Source organism: Amphiura filiformis, chromosome 10 (genome assembly GCF_039555335.1).
Source record: "Amphiura filiformis chromosome 10, Afil_fr2py, whole genome shotgun sequence".
In the NCBI taxonomy this organism is placed as follows: domain Eukaryota; kingdom Metazoa; phylum Echinodermata; class Ophiuroidea; order Amphilepidida; family Amphiuridae; genus Amphiura; species Amphiura filiformis.
The window spans coordinates 2,888,920-2,913,169 of record NC_092637.1 but is presented as its reverse complement, the minus strand read 5'-3'; the positions used below and the strand labels follow the sequence as shown (position 1 = coordinate 2,913,169).

Below are 24,250 nucleotides of genomic sequence, written 5' to 3'. Positions count from 1 at the left end.
ATTCCTCACCAAACTTATGAATTCTACCAAATAGCATTTGTATTGAGGCAAAGTGATTCTGAAGTTCCTCGCTGGTCTTGAGATAAGACACCAATAAGTTTGTGACGGCCTTCCCGGTCTGACTAATTTAAGTTTATATGTGTGTTACTTTTGGTATGGAAAGTTTGGGCCCCTTATTTTTAAGAGCACCTGGCCTGAGGGGCCCATCTTATTTTGAGGCCTGGTGTGTAGCTATACTAATTCCATATTATATTGGCGCATTGGGAAAAGGTTAAAGATCGTTGGATCTCAACCATTATCTGACATAGGTAACAGAATTCTCTATTATTGATCTCTTCCTAACTGCATAGTGTGAAGCCTGTGAGCCCGTTAGTCAGTTGATAATAATATCTTTACAAAAGTAAAGGTTACTCCAAGTAAATGAGGAATGTATTGTAACATACTGAAGCACAATTGGCAAAGAAAATAGTTATTATTGAAACTTTAAAATAAATAACATCATGAAAATAATTTGCAAAATGTTTGCTTTTTTTCAATAGGGATTGGATAGTATTAAGGTGGAAGTAGAAGATTCTAGTGAACCGCTAATTGATGGTATATATGGACATGGCAGGTAAGGACTTCTTGCTTTGGTTATTTTTCAAATAATGGAGAATAAGCATTTATGATATTGCACCTGGCGATATTATTTTTGATATCGCAATGTGACTTTTACCAAGCCTCAACGATATGGATAGGAGATAGACAATTGGTTAACCCAGGGCTTCACAATGTGGGTCATGAGTACTTCTTAGAGGTCACTACTAGCTTTAACACCCGCCTACAAATTTATGTGTTTTTGATAGAGAATAAACATCTTTAAAGTAAAGAGAAAATGAAAATAACAACAAATAATGTTTCTTCTCCTTAAACATGACCAAGGGCAATAACACATTGGGTGCTCCATTTAATTTCAGTGCCAGTGAGGTTAAGAAAATGGCAGTTGTTCCAAATCTACCTTTACAGAGTGGGCTGACATTCAAATTTTAGATATCTCTTGGACAAACATTAAAATTGGGTATCACTATAAAATGTGTCATAAAAACAAAACGGTAAATACTGATTCCTTGATTTTGTCACACAAGATCACTAATAGATATGTTATTTATAAAATGTTTTAAAACCTAAAAGGTTCAACTCGGTTCTTAAATAAAAATGGATTCTTTTCTCTATTGTACTTTTTTTTTACTTGTCCTGTAGCTGCAGATGGCACCAGATATCATCTTCTTTCAATATTAAAGGGGCATTTCGTGATCCACAGCCTCATCCCCCACTTTTCTCAAAAAAAGTTGAGATTTTTATATCACTGGAAACCTCTGGCTACATAATGTTTATGTACAAAATATTTCTTGCAGATTAATTAGTTTTGCAAAGATATCGTGAAATTTGAATTTCGTTCTGGTGCACCAGAACGAAATTACAACGCATTGTCTATGGAGCAGTGTAATACACATAATCATGCCTAACTCGCAAACGCAAAATCGGAATCAACTGAAATTTTGGGAATAGGCTTTTTTCGTGGATATGTACTGAAAATGGTCATAAAAAGAGGATGCTAGGATCACGAAACACTCCTTTAATGGAACCTATCCCCTTTCAATTTTATCAATAGGCTTTTAGTGGATATGTACTGAAAAATTGTCATAAAAAGAGGATGCTAGGATCACGAAACACTCCTTTAATGGAACCTATCCCCTTTCTCCTTACAGCCAAAGTCTGATTAATCTAATGCTAACTGGCAGGGCCGTGTCACACGTCTTTGACGACGAAAAAGAAGTAGCAGGATTGAGTAAGTAGAAACCTAACTGGAATACATTTGTGACCAGTCTTCCCGCTAAGGCTGTATGGCATATGATTGGCACTGGGCTTGCCAGAATTAAGCTCCAGGGTTGTAGCTATATACAGTGGTCGGTGGTGGGCACCAGAGCCCACCACTCACTTTTGGAGCCCACCACTCAACTGCAACCACTCGAGAGTCCCAAAATTTTACAATTTTATGGGTTTAGTCAAGAGACACAAGTCAGTAGTAATAAATGGTATTTACTATCGTAAATTTTCGGTCCTCATCATCCCCCCCACACACACACACTTTTTAGATTCTTGAGTATCCTGGTGGGAAAAAAATGGGTCAACAATGCAATAAAATTGAGACACACATTGTTGAAATAAAAGCAAAATACCCTCTGGGCAATATTTTATACCCCTTCAGATGAAAAATTCACAATTGAAAGGGTACAAAAAAATGGAATATACCCCTTCAGCAAGATGCTTAAAACAACCCAGGGTGCCATGCTCACGTATTTAGGCACAGCATTTTGTGTTTGTTTAGTTGGAGAGGGCGCGAATATGCTGGACCTGATATTGATTGATCGGTGATGTTTTTTCTCCTTTTCCTCTTTTTGAATCATCAGGGATGAAGGGAGTCACAGAACAAGGCAACATAGGATTTCTAACATTGTTAGAAAATTTGAGATATTGTGAGGTATGTTATCAGTTGTGAGTTGTTAACCCTATGAGAAATACCTGCTGATTGGCCAAAAAGAAGTTTTCATTATCAATTCGACCAATCAGCAATATGGTTAGAATAATTTCACCACGCAAAAAAATTGGGGTGAAATATTTGCAAAGCTCCATTCTGATTGGTGATTAAAGTAAAGATATAATGTAATTTACCAATCAGAGGCAATGTTAGGTTGGCAGGTAGTGCTCAGGGGGGTTAATATTGTTTCTGTCTTTTGTTGCAAAACTATTCCATATTTAAAGCAAGGGTGCAAAGGGCTATTCCATTTGAAATCCATTCTTCCCTATGGCAGATATGAATTTAATCTCCCACACAGGGAGTGTGAATGTCAAATGGAACTACCTGAATAGGTGACTCCATTTGAAATCTGCACTCACTGTGTAGGAGATTATTGTCATGTCTTCAATAGAGGCCGTCAGCCTTTCGCCATCTTGTGGGTACAAATGATCTGTGTGTTAATGCGTCGGACACTACGTGCAGGGCGCAGCTTGCCACACAGCTGTTACCGCGCATCAACGCGGTGATTTTGCTGCTTACGCATGGAGATCGAACGACCTTCACAGCGTGTACCCACAAGATGGCGGCATATGACGTCACGCTGACGTCTCTATAATGGTAGGCAGGCTCATAAAGTTCAAAGTCCTTTATAGCTCTCTATTGTAAGTTAAAAATCTTGTCATTGTAAAGAGCATGAAGTAAGTTAAAAAAAGAGAGATCAATTGTGTCTTTACACGAAATATTTCAACTTAAGGTTGGTCGGAACCATGGAATTATGGAAAACATTTGAGCCTTTTGCTTCTAAATTGTTCATCTTAAGTGTATAAAAGTATACATATTTCGAATGGAAATTACCTTCCGAATCCAGTGGTGACGTCAGGTTTATTTAAAATGCCCAACCTTAAGACTCAATATGTGCTGTTGAATTTTGGTCAATTTTTGTGATTGTGTGCATGTACAATTATACAGTGACTTCAAATAATCTCCCATTGCTCACTGTATAAATTTAGCGTCATGAAAATGATAGCACAAATGCAATTTACAGCTTTAAAAGTGTGTGTAAAAAAACCCTACCTACCTGCCCTGATTTTTTTTATTTTATGCCAATCAAACATTTTTTTGTTCTACAACTTTAACACTTTCGTTATTGTACATTTCATCTTTTGTCCCCACTCACAGGTTGGTAGTTATATGAAGAATCCTAGGTGTCCTATATGGGTGTTAGGCAGTGAAACACACCTTACAGTCTTCTTTACACAGGTACGTTAAATGGGTATAGCTACCATTTGTAATATTTCAATCAATTTACTTAAATTTGATCTATAACCCCAACTACGTGTATATGTGATGCCTTTGGTGGGCTTAGAGGCCATCAGGAAAGTAATACAGAAAATCAGCAATTCACATTGAGGGGGTTGTGCTGCAAACAATAGGTGTCTTACATAAGGCAGTTATTACATTGTACTGCACTGATGGTCTTTCCATAAACTAAAGAGATACAGACTATGCGCATACAGGATAAGTCCCATCATTACCCGTTAATGAGGGCGGATTGTTCCATGAATTGCCACAAACGAACTGCTACACACATTGATTCGCGTCGGATTTGTAGGCTTATGCAAATTTAACTTCATCAATGCTGCAAATTGAATTTAATTTTTTTGCCCAAATGATGATCTAGCTCATTTTTTTTGCTTAAATTCTGACATTACATGTATTTACATTTGTGACATGATCAAGGGGAATGAGTCACATGTCGACCGTGGTCGAAAATGAGTTTTACATAAGTTTCTAAAGAGAACATTTAGAGCTTTCAGAAACTGAAAACTCCATGTTGATACGACTTTTCTTTGCAAAGTTACATCAATTTATCAATCGCTGAAAACAATATCAAACAAAAGAATTAAAACACTTTCTTTGCCAATATCTCAAAATCAATATTAGCGACATCCGACTCATTTCCCTTGATCGTGTCACATTTATCTGCATCCACAGGAACTATCATTAGTAGCACCGGAATCCAAATGGGAGACGGCTCGTAGAATATTTAGCAGTTATGACACGGAGGGCTCAGGGTTTATCCAGGCTGTATTATTAGGCGATGTTCTTGCTACATTAGAGCTATTTTCATTACCAGAATAGTAAGTACTTGTTTATATTTTATTGTACATAATTTGTTGGTTTAATACAAGAAGCTTGTTTAGCGCAGTGATTTATAGTGCGCTACGCACAGGCACAACGCATAGATGTTGATCCACAAGCCTCAGCACACTTTACAGGGTGTCGCTGACCACTACGGCCCACATCATTCCATAAGCCATTAAACAACAAATCAGGGACTTTGCTGCTTCAAGAGCGCACCCCCTTGACATTCCACAAATAACCATTGCAACCAGGATCAGCTCCCCGAGTTTCGTACGGGTTACAAAGAGACAAATTAGCAGTAAGTTCCTTTTCCAGGGGAATTTCAAGCTAACTCAATTATTTTCCACGAGAGCGTACTAGGCACCACCAGGGTTCGAACCCGCAACCTCTCACACCATAGTCGAACGCCTTATCGATTGAGCTAACTTGACTGCTTACAATATAAGAAGGTCTTTTAAAAGTGCATAGTGTTTACAAAGCACTTAAATTACATTTTTCCCCACTTTCATTTTACCGCTTCACAGCTGAACTGTTAATTAATTAATTTTTTTTGACAACTGAAAGAAAGGCCCAATGCATAGGTGTATGCGACAAATCCAATTTCACTTACTTGTGCACACGGATCTCGTAGATTTTTTATTTTTTATGGCCCAATTAACTTGTGTTTCCCCTTCTCTTATTTCAGTGTGGACATAATGAGAAAGAAACTAGATCCTGATGAATTTGGCATCATTTTACTCAATGCTTTCATGGCGGAATTCTTTGCAGATGAGGTAAGAAATCAGGGGAGAGGTTTTATGGAATCATAATGTACACCCAGCGCCCAAGGCCATCCAACGGATTTGAGTACATCCCAAGTTTAAAATACCTTCCTTGCTGTTCTAGATTATACACAAAATGTATGTAGTCCGCTACTTGGTCAGCCAGTGTGTAGCCACTGCATCCCCAGGTGGCTGTGGTCACGGCACATTGTTCTACAGCACTCAGTATAGGGAGGTTGTTACAGCTTATATTAAAATATATCTTGGGATGTATTTGTTGAATCTCACCCCAGGACTGGAATAAATGCAAAAAGTTCCAATTTTCTCCCATTGTTAAAGTGCACAATATCAGCATAGGGTCAATACGCCTATTCTCGGTCACACGCCTATTCTCGGTCAGTTAGCGTATTGAACAACCGCTGACGATCGTTGCTTTAATTTCAGCCGTGTCTTCCGAATCGAATCATTTAGCCGCACCGGTGCTGCAGGTTTTGGTGACTTTTTAATATCACGGCAGCACAGTTCACCTCAAAAGATAGATTTTGAGATGGTATGGTGACCTGAAATATCAGCATTTAAAAAAAATAATGACGCCATTTAAGAGGTGATATTGTAATATAATCAGTGATGCGAAATTGTACATGCATTTTAAAGCTGTAATTTTAACAAGTTGATCCATCTGCATCGTAAATAACACCATAGCAAATGATTGGTGTTGTGTTTATGTAAATTCCCATAGAAACAGGGGTGTCCGAGAATAGGCATACAATTCCGTTGGCATTCCTATTCTCGGTCAGTGTTCCCTAGTATGAGCTATGTTGACATTGTTGTTGCCATGTGTCCTACAAATGATCATGCATGAGCACATGAGAAGTGTTGCATTTTGCTCAGCAGGCCTATAGCCATTTGTCGAATACAAATGAGCGAGGAGAAATTATTTGTGACCGCCCGCCCTCCCTCCTCTACCCCTTACCCATCCCTACCCTGTCGTATTTTCGAGCTTTTTCGGTCGGAAAATTGGGTCAACAATGTCACATTTCTGTCGGCAAAATGGTTCCTGCCCTGGTCCGAGAAAGGCGCTTATAACTGACTTGCGCAGATAACATACACTATCTCCTCGGGCCTACACGTGCTATTAGCGCAATTTAGTCATTACTTTAGATACATGTTAGCACAAATAGCACAGCTATTTTCATGGGTGTGCTATTTGTGCAATTGACAGTGTTATTTTTTGAGGACTTAGAAAAAACCCATTAGGGACATTAAAAATAGCTTTAAATGTTAATATATTATTAGCGCAGTTATCATGGTTATGCTATTTTTGAGTTCTCCTATTACTTGGAGGGGTGTTATTAGCGCTGTTGTGCTATTCTTATGGTTAGACCTTATAGCTTGCTATTAGCGCTATGGTGCTATTCTTAAAATGGTTAGGCCTCATAGCGTGCTATTAGTGCTATTGTGCTCTGGAAATTGTTTTGGCCTTAGGGGGCATATAGCGCGTTATTATCGCAATAATGTTTTTTTTGAATTCTTGTACACTTGGAGGGGTGCTATTAGCGCTATTGTGCTATTCTTAAAAATGACCTCGACCTTATAGCGTGCTATTAGCGCTATTGTGCTATTCTTCAAGGGGGCACAACACTAAATCCTTCCGCATTTAGTGTAACCTTGTATAGTTCCGTTAAAACTAGCGCCTGAGCAAAATGTATCAGCCTCTCGTGGGTACTAAATTCAAGTGAATCGTGCTTGTTTTTATGGGAACAACAGAGTAGGACCTCAACATTAAAAATCTATTCAAAAAATGTTTCAAATCGATTGTGAATTAGTGACAGGCTGTCGGAATAATATCAAGGCCGGGACTGGTAAGGAGGCGAAATTGTCGGCTGAAATTCGTGAGGGCGCTGTTTAGGTGCCCGTAGCGCAAAAATGGCGGCCCCTAAGGTCCCTCCCCCCCCCCGTAGTTACGCCACTGATCGATCTGCAGTGGTATTGATACCAAAATGAATTCATTTTCATCAGTAAAACGCGTTAGTTTTGGTGATTTGTATGTCCCCTACCCTTAATATTGTTATTATTTTATGTTGCTACACATGGAAATTAACCCTTTTTTCACATTTTATTTCTATCTACCTGACAACTAATGGTTTTATTACTTTTAAAATAATTACTAGAAAGTTAGAACAACCAATTAGCTACATATTGATACCAAAATGAATTCATTTTCATCAGCAAAACTTGAGTTTTTCGTGATTTGTATGTCCCCTACCCCTTAATATTGTCATATTTTACGTTGTTAGATATGGAATATTAACATATTTCTCATATATTATGTTTAACTACCTGACAACTAATGGTTTAAAGGCTTTTAAAATAATGCTAGAAAATGAGAACAATCAAATAGCTACATATTGATACCAAAATGAATTCATTTTCATCCGCAAAACTTGAGTTTTGGTGATTTGAATGTCCCCTATCCCTTAAAGGTGAACCTCATTGAAAATAAAGTTATATATCAATGGAAAGCTTATGATGTCAGGATATTAAAAAATATTTTTTCCGATTTTTTTGATGGCCAATAAAGCTGAAAAATTAAAAAAATGATTGAATTTTTGGTCTTTTTAAAGGCGCCAAAAAGCACCCAAATCAATCGTCTATGACCTTGGGAATGCTCGTGGCGTAAGCTCAGGGTTCGCAGTCACGTGATCTTACTCGAAACGTGTAAACAAGACTTGCTTCCTGTACTTTGCAAGCTGCCCGGCAAGTCTGATTTTCACAATAAAGCTTGAAATTTGAAATCTTCAAGTTGCTGGTTCCTTCTATATATATTAGAAATAATAGAATTAAATTTTCCGTAAATTTTTGACAAAATCAGTCATAACTGGCTGGGTATAACTGGGCAATTGAGTTTGAATTTCGCGCTGGGATCAATCCCATGCGCAAATGCTTGCTGCTACCGTTCATGTCATGGACTGAATAAACATGATCGAATAACAAATTAAATACTTGTTTGTGACATTCCCTATATATTCTTGATTCATTGTAAAATGTCTGATTAAAAAATATCGCCTTGCAGTAATCCAAAAATTAATAAAAACCGCCGATTTCATCAAATCCAGCCCATATAAAGGTTTTCATATTTAGCGTATTGCGGTAATACATTCTTTCCACACAATCGCGATTGAAAGAAACAGATACTCGGGCAGATACTTTATTATAAAATAAATATAATTTAGGCTTAGTAGACCGTTATTTGATGGAATTCTGAAATCTGAATAAAATTAAAATATTGTCACTTGTGTCTTGATTCTTTAATAATAGTACAATCAGTGTACGGTACTGAAAACGTGAAACATTCATGTTTTATGGATTACCGAACACGATGCGTAAATTGGTGCTGAAGTGCAGGGACGGATATGCACAAACACAGCGACTCGCATCGGGGCTTCGTCCTCTGTGTTTCATGGGGTGTTTCAGCAAATTTGATCAATCGTTCCCTTATATTTGGAACATTTACAGGAATAAATTTTGCTGATGAAGTAGCATTAAGTTGGAAATATCAGAATGTAAATATCAAATTGGTCATTTTGTCTGCAAGTACAGTACAGTCGCGGATACTGAACACTCGGCGTAGTGAGACTCAGTCAGTCACTGAGCTCATCCCGTATGTATCTTATACGAGTTCGCCTATCATACATGACCGGTTGTAAAGCTAAGAAATAATTAAAAAATCCTGTACATGTACCTTATTATATTCCTTCATTTTCTCATTGTGATAAGTTCATCTCAACTTGGTGTGACGATCTGAACTGGTAGCACTAGCAGTTATTTTTTTTGTAATCTGTTTTCATTCCGGTTCTTCGGATCGGCGAATCTTCGCTCTTCGTGCTTTACTGTAATATTCCCTATGCATATCGTGGATGGCTTGGCCTATCCCAAATCACCCCGGCTCTTTTCCCATTTTTAAATCCACACACTTTATTCAGGAACTTCATTCTTAATTTGATCATGATATTTCCTTCATGTTATTCTTATTTTATTGAAGATATTTTTCATGTAAAGTAAGTTGACAATGACTGAATTCGTGCATTGGCCCGATGCATGCCACAGTAATACACGAACATTGTGTTTACAATCAACCCCGGAAGTAACTGTGTGTCCCTGGGCTGACGTCATCAACGAAAGCGCCCAATTTGAACGATTTCGTTTTGTAATTTAGGGGGGGGGTGCCAATATCCAATCTTTGCATGGAGATTATGTCTAGCCTGGTACGCTATGCAAATAAAAATATTCTTTTCTGCTTCCTGACATCATAAGCTTTCCATTGATATATAACTTTATTTTCAATGAGGTTCACCTTTAATATTGTCATATTTTACGCTGTTAGACATGGAATATTAACATTTTCGTATATTTTATGTCTATCTATATAGCTGACAACTAATGGTTTAATTGCTTTTAAAATAATACTAGAAAGTTGGAACTATCAATTAGCTACATATTGTTACCAAAATGAATTCATTTTCATCAGTAAGTCCTGTGTTTTGGTGATTTGTATGTAAACTTACAACTTAATATTGTCATATTTTACGCTTCTACACTTGAAAAATTGATATTTTTTACATTATTAAGTCTATACAACTAACAACTAATGGTCATTTTGCTTTAAAAGATTACAAGAACCAAATAGCTATGTATTGATGCCAAAATGAATAAATTATAATGAATAAACATTGTACATCCCCTACCCCTTAATATTGTCATATTTTACACTGTTACACATTGGAAAATTAACATTTTTTCGCACTTTATGTAGACCTGATGGTTTTTCTGTTAAAAATAATATTGGAAAGTTAAAACAATCAATTAGCTACATGTTGATACCAAAATGAATTCATTATTATGAGTAAAGGTTGAGTTATGGTGGTTTTTATTTCCCCTAACCCTTAATAATACCATATTTGACATGGTTATACATGAAATATTAACCTTTTCTCACATTTTATGTCTATCTACCTGACAAATAATGTTTGTTTTGCTTTTAAATAATACTAAAACATTTGAACAATCAATTAGCTACATATTAATTCCAAAATGAATTCATTATCATGAGTTGAAGTTGAGTTATGATGGTTTTTATTTCCCCTACCCCTTAATATTGTTACACACGCTGCTACATGTGGAAAAGTAACTATTTTTTACATTTATTTTTCTGTCTAATTTCCTGACAAGCAGTGGTTGATCTCACCCCTCACATATTAATATTCAAAATATTACATGAATGGTAACTTACCAAACAAATTTTGTTAATGGAACTTATATAGTTCAGCTGAGTGACATATTAAGACACGTAAAACACCCCAACCCTGAACCCTATACACACCCACCCCCACACCCCCATACACACCCCACCTACCCCAAACCTACACAACACAAACCAACATGCACCCCAACATGCACTTATATAAATATTTGAACCAGAACATCAATGTTTGCCTAGATATGCTTGATATTAAAAACAAAATTAAAAAATGGAACTTAATTAATTTTGAAAATAGAAATTGGCACAATAGTAAAATTTGAAACCAGTGCCATAAAAACACCCACCCTACGCATTGTTGTGAAAAATCTGATTTTCCACTAGTGTATGGACTGGCCACTTCCAATCATGATCTAATGAAACCTAGGTTTGCTTTCAAATAATACTAGAAAGTTAGAACAATCAATTAGCTACATAGTCATACCAAATTAAATTCATTATTATAAGTAAAAGTTGGGTTATGGGAATTTATATCTCCCCTACCCCTTAATTTTGCCCTATTTTTTGTGATTTTATGTGATTATACGTCCATATATAAAATGACCTGTAAAAAAAGGGTTACCACAATTTGAGACCACTACCTACTTAGCAGTGATCTAGAGGGTCCATACTAACTACCTATGGTGTCAAACCTTGTATGTAGTGGGGGTGAAAGAACTCCTTATTTAGGGCCTTGTGTGATCTTGCTCCTGGACTAGTCGGGCGTGCCACCGCATTCCGCTGTGCGCTCCCACAAAATAGGACCACCTCGGACCCCGATCGGATGGTACGAAAATTTTTGCCAATAAACCGTTTTGAAAGGATCGCTCCTTGTCAATATATCTGAGAATACTGCACACATATTTTATTATGGGTTTTAGTTATCAAAACCGCATCATACCGATCAACCAGGCTTCCAAAAGAGAGTGACCGAGAATAGGTATAGAAAAACTATGCGGTGACCGAGAATAGGAGTTTAGTGACCGAGAATAGGAGTTGTCGCCAACTTTGACCTTTTGACCTTATGCTTCCTATACAAGTTCAATGGCAGATGTCACGCAGGCTATGTTAAACGGGGTGTTGTGTGGAATGCGCGTGCCCATATAGCTAACTTTTATAATCATTTACGCAAGAAATAGAGCGGGTTGTTTCTTAAGTGACCGAGAATAGGCGTATTTACCCTATGTCAAACATGTTGCATAATATAATTCTTTGTTTCTACAAACAAAATGCTGCTTATAACCTCATTCAGCATTTACTTATGTTAAACAAAATGTTGAATTACTAGCATGGGTAAGCTCAAGAAGTGAACTTTCACTTTACTTTTATTGTCATTTTCCTTCTCCATACAGCCAAATAGATCAAATAGCAGAACATTTTAATCATTATGATGGACTTAAAAGATCCTGCACTATATAGAGTGTACTAGCATTGGGGTCAAATGTCATTTATTATATTCTGTTTTTCTCATTTACAGCCAGGTAGATAGATTAAAGCCATATTATAACATTTCTGTTAAAATAGATTAGTATTTATTTTCCATAAAATGTTAGCTTTTACTGTCAGAGACGTCCCCTTTTAATTTTAGCCGAACAAGTGAGGTAAAGCTTAGAAAATTGGAATTTACTACTAGCGCCCATGCATGTTACTCCCATGGTTGTAATACAGTACGATCCTCTGGGTGTGTGTGTATGTGTATCCCGCACGCCGTGTACGTACTGTGCATACGTGTTCGACTAATATTGGTAACGATGGTTCCAGCGGTTTATTTTTGACAAAACTACTGCACCTAAAGTCTTGATTTTTGCAGAGTATCTTTATTGACTAAAGTACATTACATTTGTGTAAACACCAGAATTTAAAATTTTTTTGAGGGCGTTCTCCTCAGCAAATGTTATAATATGGCTTTAAGGCCAGTATATCATTATAATGGACTTAAAAGATCCTGCAATCGATAGGGTGTACATAGAATTGGGGTTAAAGGTCATTAATTTATTTATTTTCTGTTTTTCTCATTTACAGCCCGATAGATTAATACCAGAACACTTCACAGTATATCATTATAATGGACTTAAAAGATCTTGCCCTCAAAATAAGGTAGGTGTTTTGCTCTATAAGCTTCTGACCTCCGCAAATGAAGTTACACCCCCTCAAATTGTTTTTGCTTGTTTTCAAATTTTTGACCCCGAATTGGCAGTTTCAATCCCCCAAATAAATTGATTAAAGTCCAACTGCATAGCATCATAGTATATGTACCTGCCTACCACGCAGATTTGTTCACAACTTTTTATTTTGATTATGCAATTCAGGTGGGAAAACTTTTTGGACTTTCCCTGTTATTTGCTTTCCCACAGAGAGAAAAGGAACTGTGCAGCAGGTATACTCTATGATAATCATTTGACTTACTAGAAACTATTTTATGTAGCAAAAATTAAGTTACCTTCATAAAAACTCCCCTTATTCTAAAATGAACAAACCTTGTTTACAACTCAAGTCTTCAGTTGTGCGTATTGCAGTAGCGTGTGTGTATTACACACTTTGCCTACACCGCCAACATGCTACATAGACATACAATGTACCTGGACAAGCGTGTCACTTATACTTATGATGGCTTAGGGAGTTAGCTCAATCGATAAGGCGTTCAACTATGGTGCAAGAGGTTGCAGGTTCGAACCCTGGCGGTGCCTACTACTCTCTCGTGGAAAAATTGAGTTAGCTTGAAATACCCCTGGACAAGGAACTTACTGCTAATTGTCTCGTTGTAACCTGTACAAAACTCGGGGAGCTGTGGAATGTCAAGGGTGTGCACTCTTGAAGCAGCAAAGTCCCTGTATTGTTGTTAAATGGTTTGTGGAATGATGTGGGGCCGTAGTGGTCAGCGACAACCTGTAAAGTGTGCTGAGGCTTGTGGATCAACGTCTAGGCGTTGTGCCTGTGCATAGCGCACTATAAATCACTGCGCTTTTTTTTTTACTGCCTGTGAGACGACACCCAAAATCATGCGATTATCCAATCAGATTTTGTATCTACAATGTAGACCAGACCTGTCGACTTTTAAAAAGCATGACTAATTAAAAGCAATCACATCGTGACATGATGCATTTTTTTTTTGCTCATTATAGGTATCCTTCATCACGGGTCGAGCGTCAGTCCCCAACCCCGGGGAGCTAGAATGTCTAAGCGAAGCAACTCCATTGAAATCATGTCTACGCACAAAATGGCCAACATTTGAAGTGGAATGGACCAACAGTGTTAATCCATCCATTATTTGATGTCAACAGCCCTAACCAAGAACTTGGTGCAAACATAGAGAAAATATCTTACACTTCCCACAATGCATTTCTCCCATTTCCTGTACTGATCTGCTATTTAGTGCTGCAAGGGTACGTAGATAGTGATGAATTGTACCTCAATGAATAGAACACATCCAGATCTTGCCAAATGTGTTTATTTCTTAGCTCTATCGATCCATGTTTAGTCAGTCCATTCTCAAAATGAAAACAAAGGGTACCTGTACAAAGTATGGGAGTGTCACATGATGAAATAAGGTGATGTCTCATGTTGCAAAGGATTATGGGAAGAGTAAGATATCTTCTCGGGGTAGGGATGTGCGGTTGGGACTCTGAAAGCATACCGTCGTTGGGCAGGAAAAACCTCCTATGGGTTATTGGCCCTTGAACATGTTTAAAGCAAAATCTCCTATGCAACCAGTTGGCAGTTTTGAATGTGTTCAGGGGCCACAAACATATAGGAGGTTTTTCCTGCCCAATCACACCAAATTTAATGAAAAAGAGACACATATACTAATTTTCTATTGTTCCTGTTCCAAATTACGTTAAAATATTTGCTCAAATCTGAAAAAAAAATTGTAAAAAACATTGAAGAATCTACACTTTTTCCAGATTTTTGGAGAAACTTTTGAAAAAAAAAACACCAAACAAATTGGGACCCAAAGTTATACCGAAAATCCTGAAATGTGCAGTGGACATCTGCCGCACATCCACATACCTTCCTTTCCAGTAAGAACCCCGCCTTGGGCAGATTCAAAACATGGCAAGATAAGACAAGACATCCAGTTAGTGCTGATAAAGCTATTGGTGTACCGCTGAGGACGATAATGCTTTCATTGGTGATCCGGCATCCCAAACTTGACTCAAAACAAGATTAAACTGCACAAGACATGGATTACATCTTAATCATTCTATTTTATTACATGTAGATCTTGTTTTGTGTGGGGTACACAAGTTCAGTGATCAGTGCTGTTTCCAGTTTGGTGCAGCATTATATCCATATGTGGGGTCCAATCTTGTGCAGGATTTAAACCCTTTTGGACCGTTATGTCCCCAGTTAAACACCACCATCCCCAGCAGTACACCGATACCTTACTCGGCACCTAATTGAGTGTCTTGCCTAAACGTCAGTCAAGATATTGGTCGATTCTAGTTGAAATCCATACATCCCCTATTGAAGACATGACCTTATCTTCTACCTAAGGAGTGTGAATTTCAAATGGGTTTACCTGAATGGGTGATTCCATTTGAAATCTACACCCCCTATGTGGGCGAATAAGAACATGTCTTCCATCGGGGGGTGTATAATGGATTCAACTGGAATAGCCCATTGGTGTTCATTGCATTCTGCATAGAAACTTTATCCAGTACCGATTATTTTGATACACCCTGTATTTTTTCCGCAAAGCTGTAGCATCACAAGTCTGCAAAGTTTCCCATAGATTTGCACATTTATATTTTTATACCCTTCCACTAACATGATGCTTATAAATTGAGGTCAATCTGGATCACGATGGGCTATTCCATTTAAAATCCACACTACCCCTGTGGAAGATTTTTGAAATATCTTCCACAGAGGGAGTATGTATTTCAAATGGAATGAGCACATTAGGCAGCTCCATATGAATATCATACACCCTCTGAGAAAGATTCAACCTGAATCTTCCACTGAGGGAGGGTGAGTTTCAAATGAAGCTGCCTAATGTGTCCATTCCATTTGAAATTCATACTCACCCTGTGGAAGATATTTCAAAAAATTTCCACATGGGTAGTGTGGATTTTTAATGGAATAGCCCAATACAGTTAAACATCTGTCCAGGTCTGTTTCATATGGATACCTCATATTGATTATTCAATGACTGATTGACCAAAGTGTGGTTTAATCAACCAAGTAAACAAACCAACAAAGAAGGTCCATGATAGGCCTCAAATGAGTAAATAGCCACCATAAGTAGTTGCAACTTTGTGTCATTCTGTGTGTTTAATTCTATTTTATTTCCAGTTCTGAATCACTTTGTATAATTCTTTCACATAGTGACAATAATCTTGGCAGTAATTATTTTATTTATTTGTACAATTATCTGACAATCACATGCTATTGTTGTAGTATTGTTTTTTCCATCTGTTAACATTGAGCAATTACAGTTGAAATCCATACACACCCTATGGAAGACATGGCCTGAATCTTCCACACAGGGAGTGTGAATTTCAAATGGAGGTTACCTGAATGAGTGACTCGATTTGAAATTTACACCCCTGTGTGGGAGATTAATTTATGTCTTCCATGATTTATGTAGGAGGTGTATGAATTTCAACTGAAATAATCCATAGTCAGGAAACATCTTTAAAAGTGTACAAAACTATGAGAGTTTCTCTGTAATTGTGAAACATGTTTAATTTTTTGCTTCAAGCACAGCATCCTCCCTCTGATTATTATTATTGAATGGGTGACTTCATTTGAAACCTACACCCCCTGTGTGGCAGATTAAGGTCATGTCTTCCATAAGGGTGTATGGATTTCAACTGGAATAACCTAAAGTTACTGAATTGTTGACAACGGACTTTAAAGTTCTTTTTTCCAAAAAAATATTATGCAAGAACTTTTGGACAACATTTGAAAAAACTTGATACAGAACATTTTAACATTTACCTGACCTTGCAAGACCAAAATTGGAATTTCATAAAAAGTTTTTTGAAAAGTTTTTGAAAAATGTTTTAAAAATATTTTGGTAACGTTTGCAATTTAAAATTTGCAAACGTCTTATAAGTTATAACTTGTTTTAAGAACATTTAAAGAGATATATTTTGTGTTTGCTTATTTTAGAATTCTGAGTTTGAGTACCTGTCGCATTTGATAATATTTATTATTATTATTATGTTGCATCTTTATTTATTACAGACCACTAGCAGGTACCCGCACATAATTTAGAAATATTCCAAGGGCTTGACTATAGTTTGATCAGCTTGTAATCGGTTGGGAATTGTTAGGCTTTTGCCACTACGCTAAAAAGTAGACCACAGTAAGAGTGACATAGTTGCCATGGCTGGTCTATATTATGTGTTTTATATAATGTAGAATAATACTTGTGGCGAGATTGCACAAGCCATCCTCAACATAAAATATTTCGATATTATTCCGCCGATCACGAGTTGATCAAACTATATATAATCAAAAACTATATAGTCGTAGTCACTAGGGTGCATACGTAGCCCCCTAATTTTCAAAAATGTAAGCATTGAACTTCTACCTACCCCTATAGTGTTCCACTTCCTAAAAGAACCCCTCATGTGAAATTTGGTTGAAATCGATCATTGTCTAGGGGTCCCACAGGCCGTTCAAAAGTACTTTGCTACTGTAGCACTAAACGCAAAAGGCAGCTATTTGGAATGCAATATATTTATGTAGAAAATGATAGCTGCTTTATGATTCATTCTGCATAACTACCTTGTCCATAGTTTCTGAGAGTTTTTCAGAGTCCTAATTCATAAATGCAGAGCAGCTTTGGGCAATATAAAGTACATAGTTACCAATAGCTGCCTTATGCTATATTTCACTGGAGCTTCATGTACACAGTAATATATGGCAAAACAACTACATGAATTTATGCTGAAGTCACAGAACTTTACGCCCAAAGGCAGAACAATGTCAGAAATGGTACTAACTATGCTGCTGAACACTAACTTTAAAAAGGAAGCTTCACGGTTGACTGCTTGCTTTTTGCATGTTTGATACTTTAATGTCATACATGTATTTCTCTTCAGATTTCCGCTTCCGAAGGTTTGACATAAGTCTTGTTTATCACATTCAAATCAACATTATGAGCAGATGCTTGGTATGCACCAAAGTTAGGCCAGCTTTTAACATTCTTTGTGAGAAACTCATGGTCTATTTTGTAAAACTTGTAATCTTTTGTGAACCATGAATCTTAGTTGCCTAGATCAGCAAGGGTAGTACACTGGTCTATGCATTTGGGAAATTTGGGCTTCCCAAACCCAGTACCATAATGATCACTTTGAAAATGCATTACTTCCTGAGGCCTAACAGCCAAGAGTCTGACAGCTAGTGCTTGTTTCTCCTCTTTCGGTACAACACTACTGAAGAGTGCATGTGGTACCATCTCTGCATTGAGGTGCAGAGATGCCTTTGGAAAGCTCTGATTTCACTTCTTGAAACTACAGGATCTACGGCCTCATACATTTTAAACAGACAGTGGTACAGTTTCAAGTCATTCCATGGTGCATTGACAGCAGACTTGCATGTAAACCACCACAAGCTGCTATAGATAAGGGTAGCAAATATCACTAAGTCCCTCACTCTTGGCAATTGTTGTCTTGTTGTAATTATTCCTTGGGGAAGTTTGAGATTCCACCAGATGGATCTTTATGGCATCATATAAGCTTGGCCATTAAACATGCTTTGTGCAGTGCTCGGGGCGAGGCTCTGGGTAGCCTCAAGTTCACTTTGTCCTTGCCACCTAAAAATAGAAGACATATTCCACAAACTCTTGATGATCATCTTTTGAAGGCCTAATTTGGGGTTAAGGTTTCATGAGCACTAGCTCTCCAAAGTCTCCAAGCATGCCAAGCTTCTATCATCTTCCGAGTGCTTTCTGTATGGGGAAAGGTTCAACTAAGTAAAGACGCCGATCACTCTTTTATGGCAGTAATTCAAAGTACTTGTGAAATCGCAATAAAAGAGAAACATCAGGCAACTTTGAGACCTCAATCTTTAAGTCATTGAACATATGAGTATAATTTCACCAATGTGATGCCTACACAACCTGACCACAGGAGTGCACGCCTAGGTGTTGCTGAATGGTCACAGGCTGATGTCACATGCTAGACTCTGTTGCTTCCAGTGGTGTCAAATACCATGTTAACTTGCAGAGAAATGAACAGGAAATCAAAACTTCATGAACAGCACTTATATGTGTGAAAAATACAAATTATAGGCCTAAAATCACACACTTTTCCCATGAAACATATTAAAATACATGTGGCAGCTATTATTTTGTACATATTAATAGCCCAAAAAGCTGCTTTATGTATTTTCCTTTTATTCTATTTCAACAAGTAATAACCAATGAACTCACAGCATCAATACAAATAACACAGAGAAGGCAGCTATTGCATTTGCAATACATTAATGAAGCATTTACAAATAGCTGCCTTATGAACATAGGTAAGGAAGAAGATTCCGAACTTTGGGCTCCCTGTGGGACCCCTAAACGACTTTCAATTTCGCTTTAAATTTCATATGGGGATTTTTTAACCAATGGAACATTTTAAGACTAGGTAGAAGTTAATTGGTAACTATGAGGGCTACGTATGCACCCTAGTAGTCACAACTATGAGCAGAAGTCGCAAAAAAAAGCATAACAGGGGACATAGAATGTGGCTAAATGTTGTTGAAATTGGTCTACTTCAAGTTTATGAATTTATTTGTGTGCAGAATATAATAGTTTGGATGTTTATGTTATATGTTGCCTGTACCCATAGATGAAAAAGTAAACAGACCATTCACCAGCAGGCAAAGTCCCTGTGCCTTGTATGCTGAAAAGTTACGCATATTCATGAGGGCCGATCGTTTGAATGCATGTATCTAACAAATCATGCACACCCTATTTGTGGCTATGGAATTGTGTTAGAGTTAATTATCAACTCTGGTGCCCATGTACGTTACGTAAAATATGTCAAGACTTTTATGCAACAACAGGTACAGAATGGGAGTAGCGTTTTCGGATGTGTGCTTCATGGAACGATTGGCCCTCATTAAAAGATGATGCCAACTTTGCCTGTTGGTGAATAATCTGTATTTTTTTGTCTATGCTTGCATCATCTATTCTTGTGACCATACCCTTGCCTTTGTTTATTTAATTCACAGGTTTCTGGCAACTAGTTACCTTGCGTTTTAGTAGATTTTGACCACCAAATTTGTCGTTGTAGTCTGGACTAATTCTCGCTATTACATAATAAGAGGCGCCAGCGGTTTGCGATGTAATCGTGATGTATCATGGGAAAAGGTCGACATCCAAGTCCGCGCAATCTGAATATTACCATGCTATTACATAGGAACACGTGACAATATTTTTTAGTTTGTCAAAATAAAGGTGTTACACGCGAATCGATACTCAATAATACTTAATAATGTGATTTGAAATGTGCACAATTAATTTTTCTCTATCGATTTGCGTGTAATACCGTTATATTGACAAACTAAAAATATTGTCACATGTTCCTATGTAATAGCATGGTAATATTCAGATTATGCGCGGACTTGATGTCGACCTTTTCCCATGATACATCACGATTTTCCCATGATACATCACGATTACATCGCAAACCGCTGGCGGCGCCCTTATTGCGAATAGCGAGAATTCAGGTTGACTACTATACAAGCTGAAGTTGTGCAACCAAAACAATATTTTTGCAGATAGATGCAGCAAATTAAACATTTTAACCCCCTGGACACTACTGGTCATCTAACAGCATTTCTGATTGGTTGATAACTTGAAATGCTGATTTCAATTGCCAATTAGGACTAGACTTTAAACTATTTATGGTCAAACTTGCATTTGCAGATGATCTTATTAATAATCGCCTTGATTGGTTCAAAATTGAACACAATATCCATTTTGGTCAATCGGCAGGTAGTTCTCATGGGGATTTATGTAAATGTAGTATGATAGCACCCAAAACACCATTACCTGCTTATGTCTCACTTGTATTCACTAGGAGTGGCACCCCCGTTGTGAAGGAAGGAATTTAAATGATATGATTAAATTAATATTGTAAGATTTCTGAAAAAAATGGCAGTTCTCAATTTAAGATTTATGTGCTATGAGGAAAGAAATTTGCTATATTTTATTCCCGAGTGCAAATTGTGAATGTGTGTATAAGTGACACAGGTAGATCCGGGGGTGGGTGGACAAATTCGTGACTCCCAACGGTTATCCACCTCGGCCCCAGAATGGCCAATAGGGCCATATTTGCCGTAAACTTGGGGCGATCTAGGTGAGCCCGGAAAATTTATCATTATCACCCGCTTTCTAAAAACTGGGTCCTCCTTTGATCTGCACCACTGACTGATTAAATATCAGGACCCAGAGATTTTATTTTAAAATCTTAAGATCTTTGTCACTAATACAGTACCTGAGGCCTTGTTTTTCATTGTATTGTAGTCCATTAATTCATTGCAATCGTATAAAAATTTTGGAAAAAAAAATGTGGGCATGCTCTTCAGCAAATCTTACAATATTGGACTATTCCAGGGAGTGTGAATTTTAAATGGAATAGCCCAGTTCTTAATTTGTATCTCATAGATCACTTTTTAAGTTGGAATTAATTACAAATCAGCATGATACATGCTTTTTGATTGCTTATGATTCTTAAAGGGGCATTTCGTGATCCACAGCCTCATCCCCCACTTTTCTCAAAAAAGTTGAGATTTTTATATCACTGGAAACCTCTGGCTACATAATGTTTATGTACAAAATATTTCTTGCAGATTAATTCGCTTTGCAAAGATATCGTGAAATTTGAATTTCGTTCTGGTGCACCAGAACGAAATTACAACGCATTGTCTATGGAGCAGTGTAATACACATAATCATGCATAACTCGCAAACGCAAAATCGGAATCAACTGAAATTTTGGGAATAGGCTTTTTTCGTGGATATCTACTGAAAAATGTCATAAAAAGAGGATGCTAGGATCACGAAATACTCCTTTAAGAAGTGTAGAGTGTAGATAGTGATAACAATACTTCCTAATAATGTATTTGACCCATCTCCCTATCAATGGTGGCAGCATGGGGGGAATTTCCTCCCCTCCCCCTCCAACTCCCTTCTGGGATTTTTCTCCACCCCACTCCACCCCCACAAAATTCACAGATAATTTCACTCTATTTTCAGATTTTTGACCCCCACCAAAAAAAATCTTTTCCCCCCAGCTCAATGCCCCTGAAAACAATGGTGCCACCATTGCTCCATACAGTAAATAACAAAACTTGTACATATTATTATTGTTATTGTGATGTAGAAACATTGTTTTATTTATGCGGAACAAAATAAAACTTGTTTACATTATGGACAGCAAATGTGAACCGTGTCACTTTATTGAATATCCAGCAAACACAAAGGTCCAATTTCTTGAAGCTTGGCTAGTGCTCAGGCTTCCTAAGCCAGTATAGACTAACCCTACCAATGTGGATCCATTTTATTGATTCATCTTTCTAGATGATGTACATTTTTGTGTACGATGTGAAATTGTAAGCACTGGTATGATATATGACTAATTGGGTTTAAACCTGATGGCTTAGGAAGCCTGACCATTAGCCATGCTTCAAGAAACCGGCCCAAAACGGTTTATTGACTGGTCATATAAAGGGTATATAATGTAGTTATAACATTCCAAAACAGTTTTGAGAACTATGCAAAACATTCAAGTAAAATGTTATTGAAGAGTTGACAAAATATTTTGCAAAAAATGTTTGCCAAAAATATTTTAACATGATAATTTATTTGACAACATTTTAAAAATGTTGTGGTGTTTTTATGACCATTATATAACCCAACATTTAAGGGTAGACGTGGTATTGTTGGTCGAAACAGCCAAAATAATCGAATTTTATTATCTAAATCAATATATTATTGAAAAATAACACTTTGATGTTTTACAAAAGTTTATTCTAGAAATCATATTCTTTGAAAAGTTGCTTGATTTATTGTTGTTAATGAATTATGTACATTTTACAAAAGTGTTGTTGTTTCAGCCCTCTTTACAACATAACTCAAGAACCATGACCTACAAAAGTATATATGTGATATTTGAATATGAAATGATCAATGGAATTTTTGCCAAAGCTCAATACCATTCGCAAAATGCTGTGAACTACCAAATCGCAACAGTTTAAAATAGTTGCTAACCTTAAATGTTATTAAGACGATTTGAATGAAACAAAATCGTGTTTATAGCACGTTTATAACGTTTTTAACTTCATGCTGCGATCAAGCTAAATGAGTCTGATGTCGATCAAACTTAAAATTCAGTTTTCAATTGGTTTAAATTAGTGTTTAAAAAGTGTTACTATGGAAAATGTGTAATTAATTTAGCAATAATTATTCAATCGATCGCCCAATCATCCAATCAGTTAATTTAACCCAATAGGGACTGTATTTACCTCTTGGTATGCCAAAAAAACCTTTCCCCCTCTCGGCCTGCCAAAAAACTAGATATACAGTGGCGTACCGTGGCCGCCCCAACCCCGGGGGCTGAAGAAAATTCAATTTTGCCGCCCTTCCTCAACAGCCCGAAAAGGTTGACCCAATTTTTTCTCGGTCGTTTGAAAAGTGAAGAGCAAAAAAAAAAAAAAAAAAAAAAAAAAAAAAAAAAAAGCGGTTTCAAGCGGAAGCGCCCAAAAAGCACCACATTTCGATGTATAGTACCATTTGTACCAAATTTGCCGCCCTTTTTTGTTTACTAATTCATTTTACCGCCCCTTCATTTTTGCCGCCCTTCTTCTTCCGCCGCCCTTCATTTTCGCCGCCCCTGCTTTTACCCCGGGGGCTGGCGCCCCAAAGCCCCCGCAAAATACGCGCATGATATACGTATATAAAATGCCTTACCCCCGGGGAGGGGGTCACTCTCACACAAAAGTGCCTCCCACCCGCGTCCGAACACCTCTGAAATGCACCCTTAATGGCGAATTTTCACATAACCAAATTGCACCCCTTATTGGCGAAATACATGCAAAATCCTACCCTAAATGGCGTAGCACATGCAAAAACCCTATCCTAAATAAAATGGCGTCAACTGAGAAATATCTAATTTATACCCTAAGTGGCGTAAACAGGAAAATGAGTTAATTTGATACCCAAGGTGTCTTTTTGAAGTTGCAGACCTATAGATACTGAAGAAAACATGCACAAAAGTAACAAGAATCAATTAAAAAGTGGTGATTTTTATCAAATTAGTGCAAACTCACTCAAACAATAATATTACTAACCCTAAACGTCTAAGGATTTGGCTGAAAAGGGACCCCTAAAGGGCGATGCCTTCAGAAAAAGTACCCCTTTTTCAAAAAAGACGTCGACGTGTGGTCAAAAACATACCCTTTTAGACGTGTTTCTTGGACGCGGGTGTGTAGCAAGTCAAGTAGTGAGTGACCCCCCCCTGGGGCCTTACCCAACTGGTGTTGGTTA

At 37.3% G+C, this 24,250-nt stretch overlaps 1 protein-coding gene across 1 annotated transcript in view; it reads left to right on the top strand.

The window, feature by feature from the left end:
* The window catches only part of LOC140162417 (ubiquitin carboxyl-terminal hydrolase MINDY-3-like), a 34,036-nt gene extending 17,479 nt beyond the window's left edge, over positions 1–16,557 (top strand). The window contains exons 5-12 of the mRNA XM_072185644.1: positions 540–613; positions 1,749–1,828; positions 2,451–2,521; positions 3,737–3,817; positions 4,553–4,698; positions 5,388–5,475; positions 12,782–12,856; positions 13,882–16,557. Of these exons, the coding sequence (XP_072041745.1) occupies positions 540–613; positions 1,749–1,828; positions 2,451–2,521; positions 3,737–3,817; positions 4,553–4,698; positions 5,388–5,475; positions 12,782–12,856; positions 13,882–14,031 (765 nt within the window). The 3' untranslated portion in view covers positions 14,032–16,557. The remainder of the gene's footprint in view (positions 1–539; positions 614–1,748; positions 1,829–2,450; positions 2,522–3,736; positions 3,818–4,552; positions 4,699–5,387; positions 5,476–12,781; positions 12,857–13,881) is intronic.
* The last annotated feature ends 7,693 nt before the right edge of the window (positions 16,558–24,250 follow it).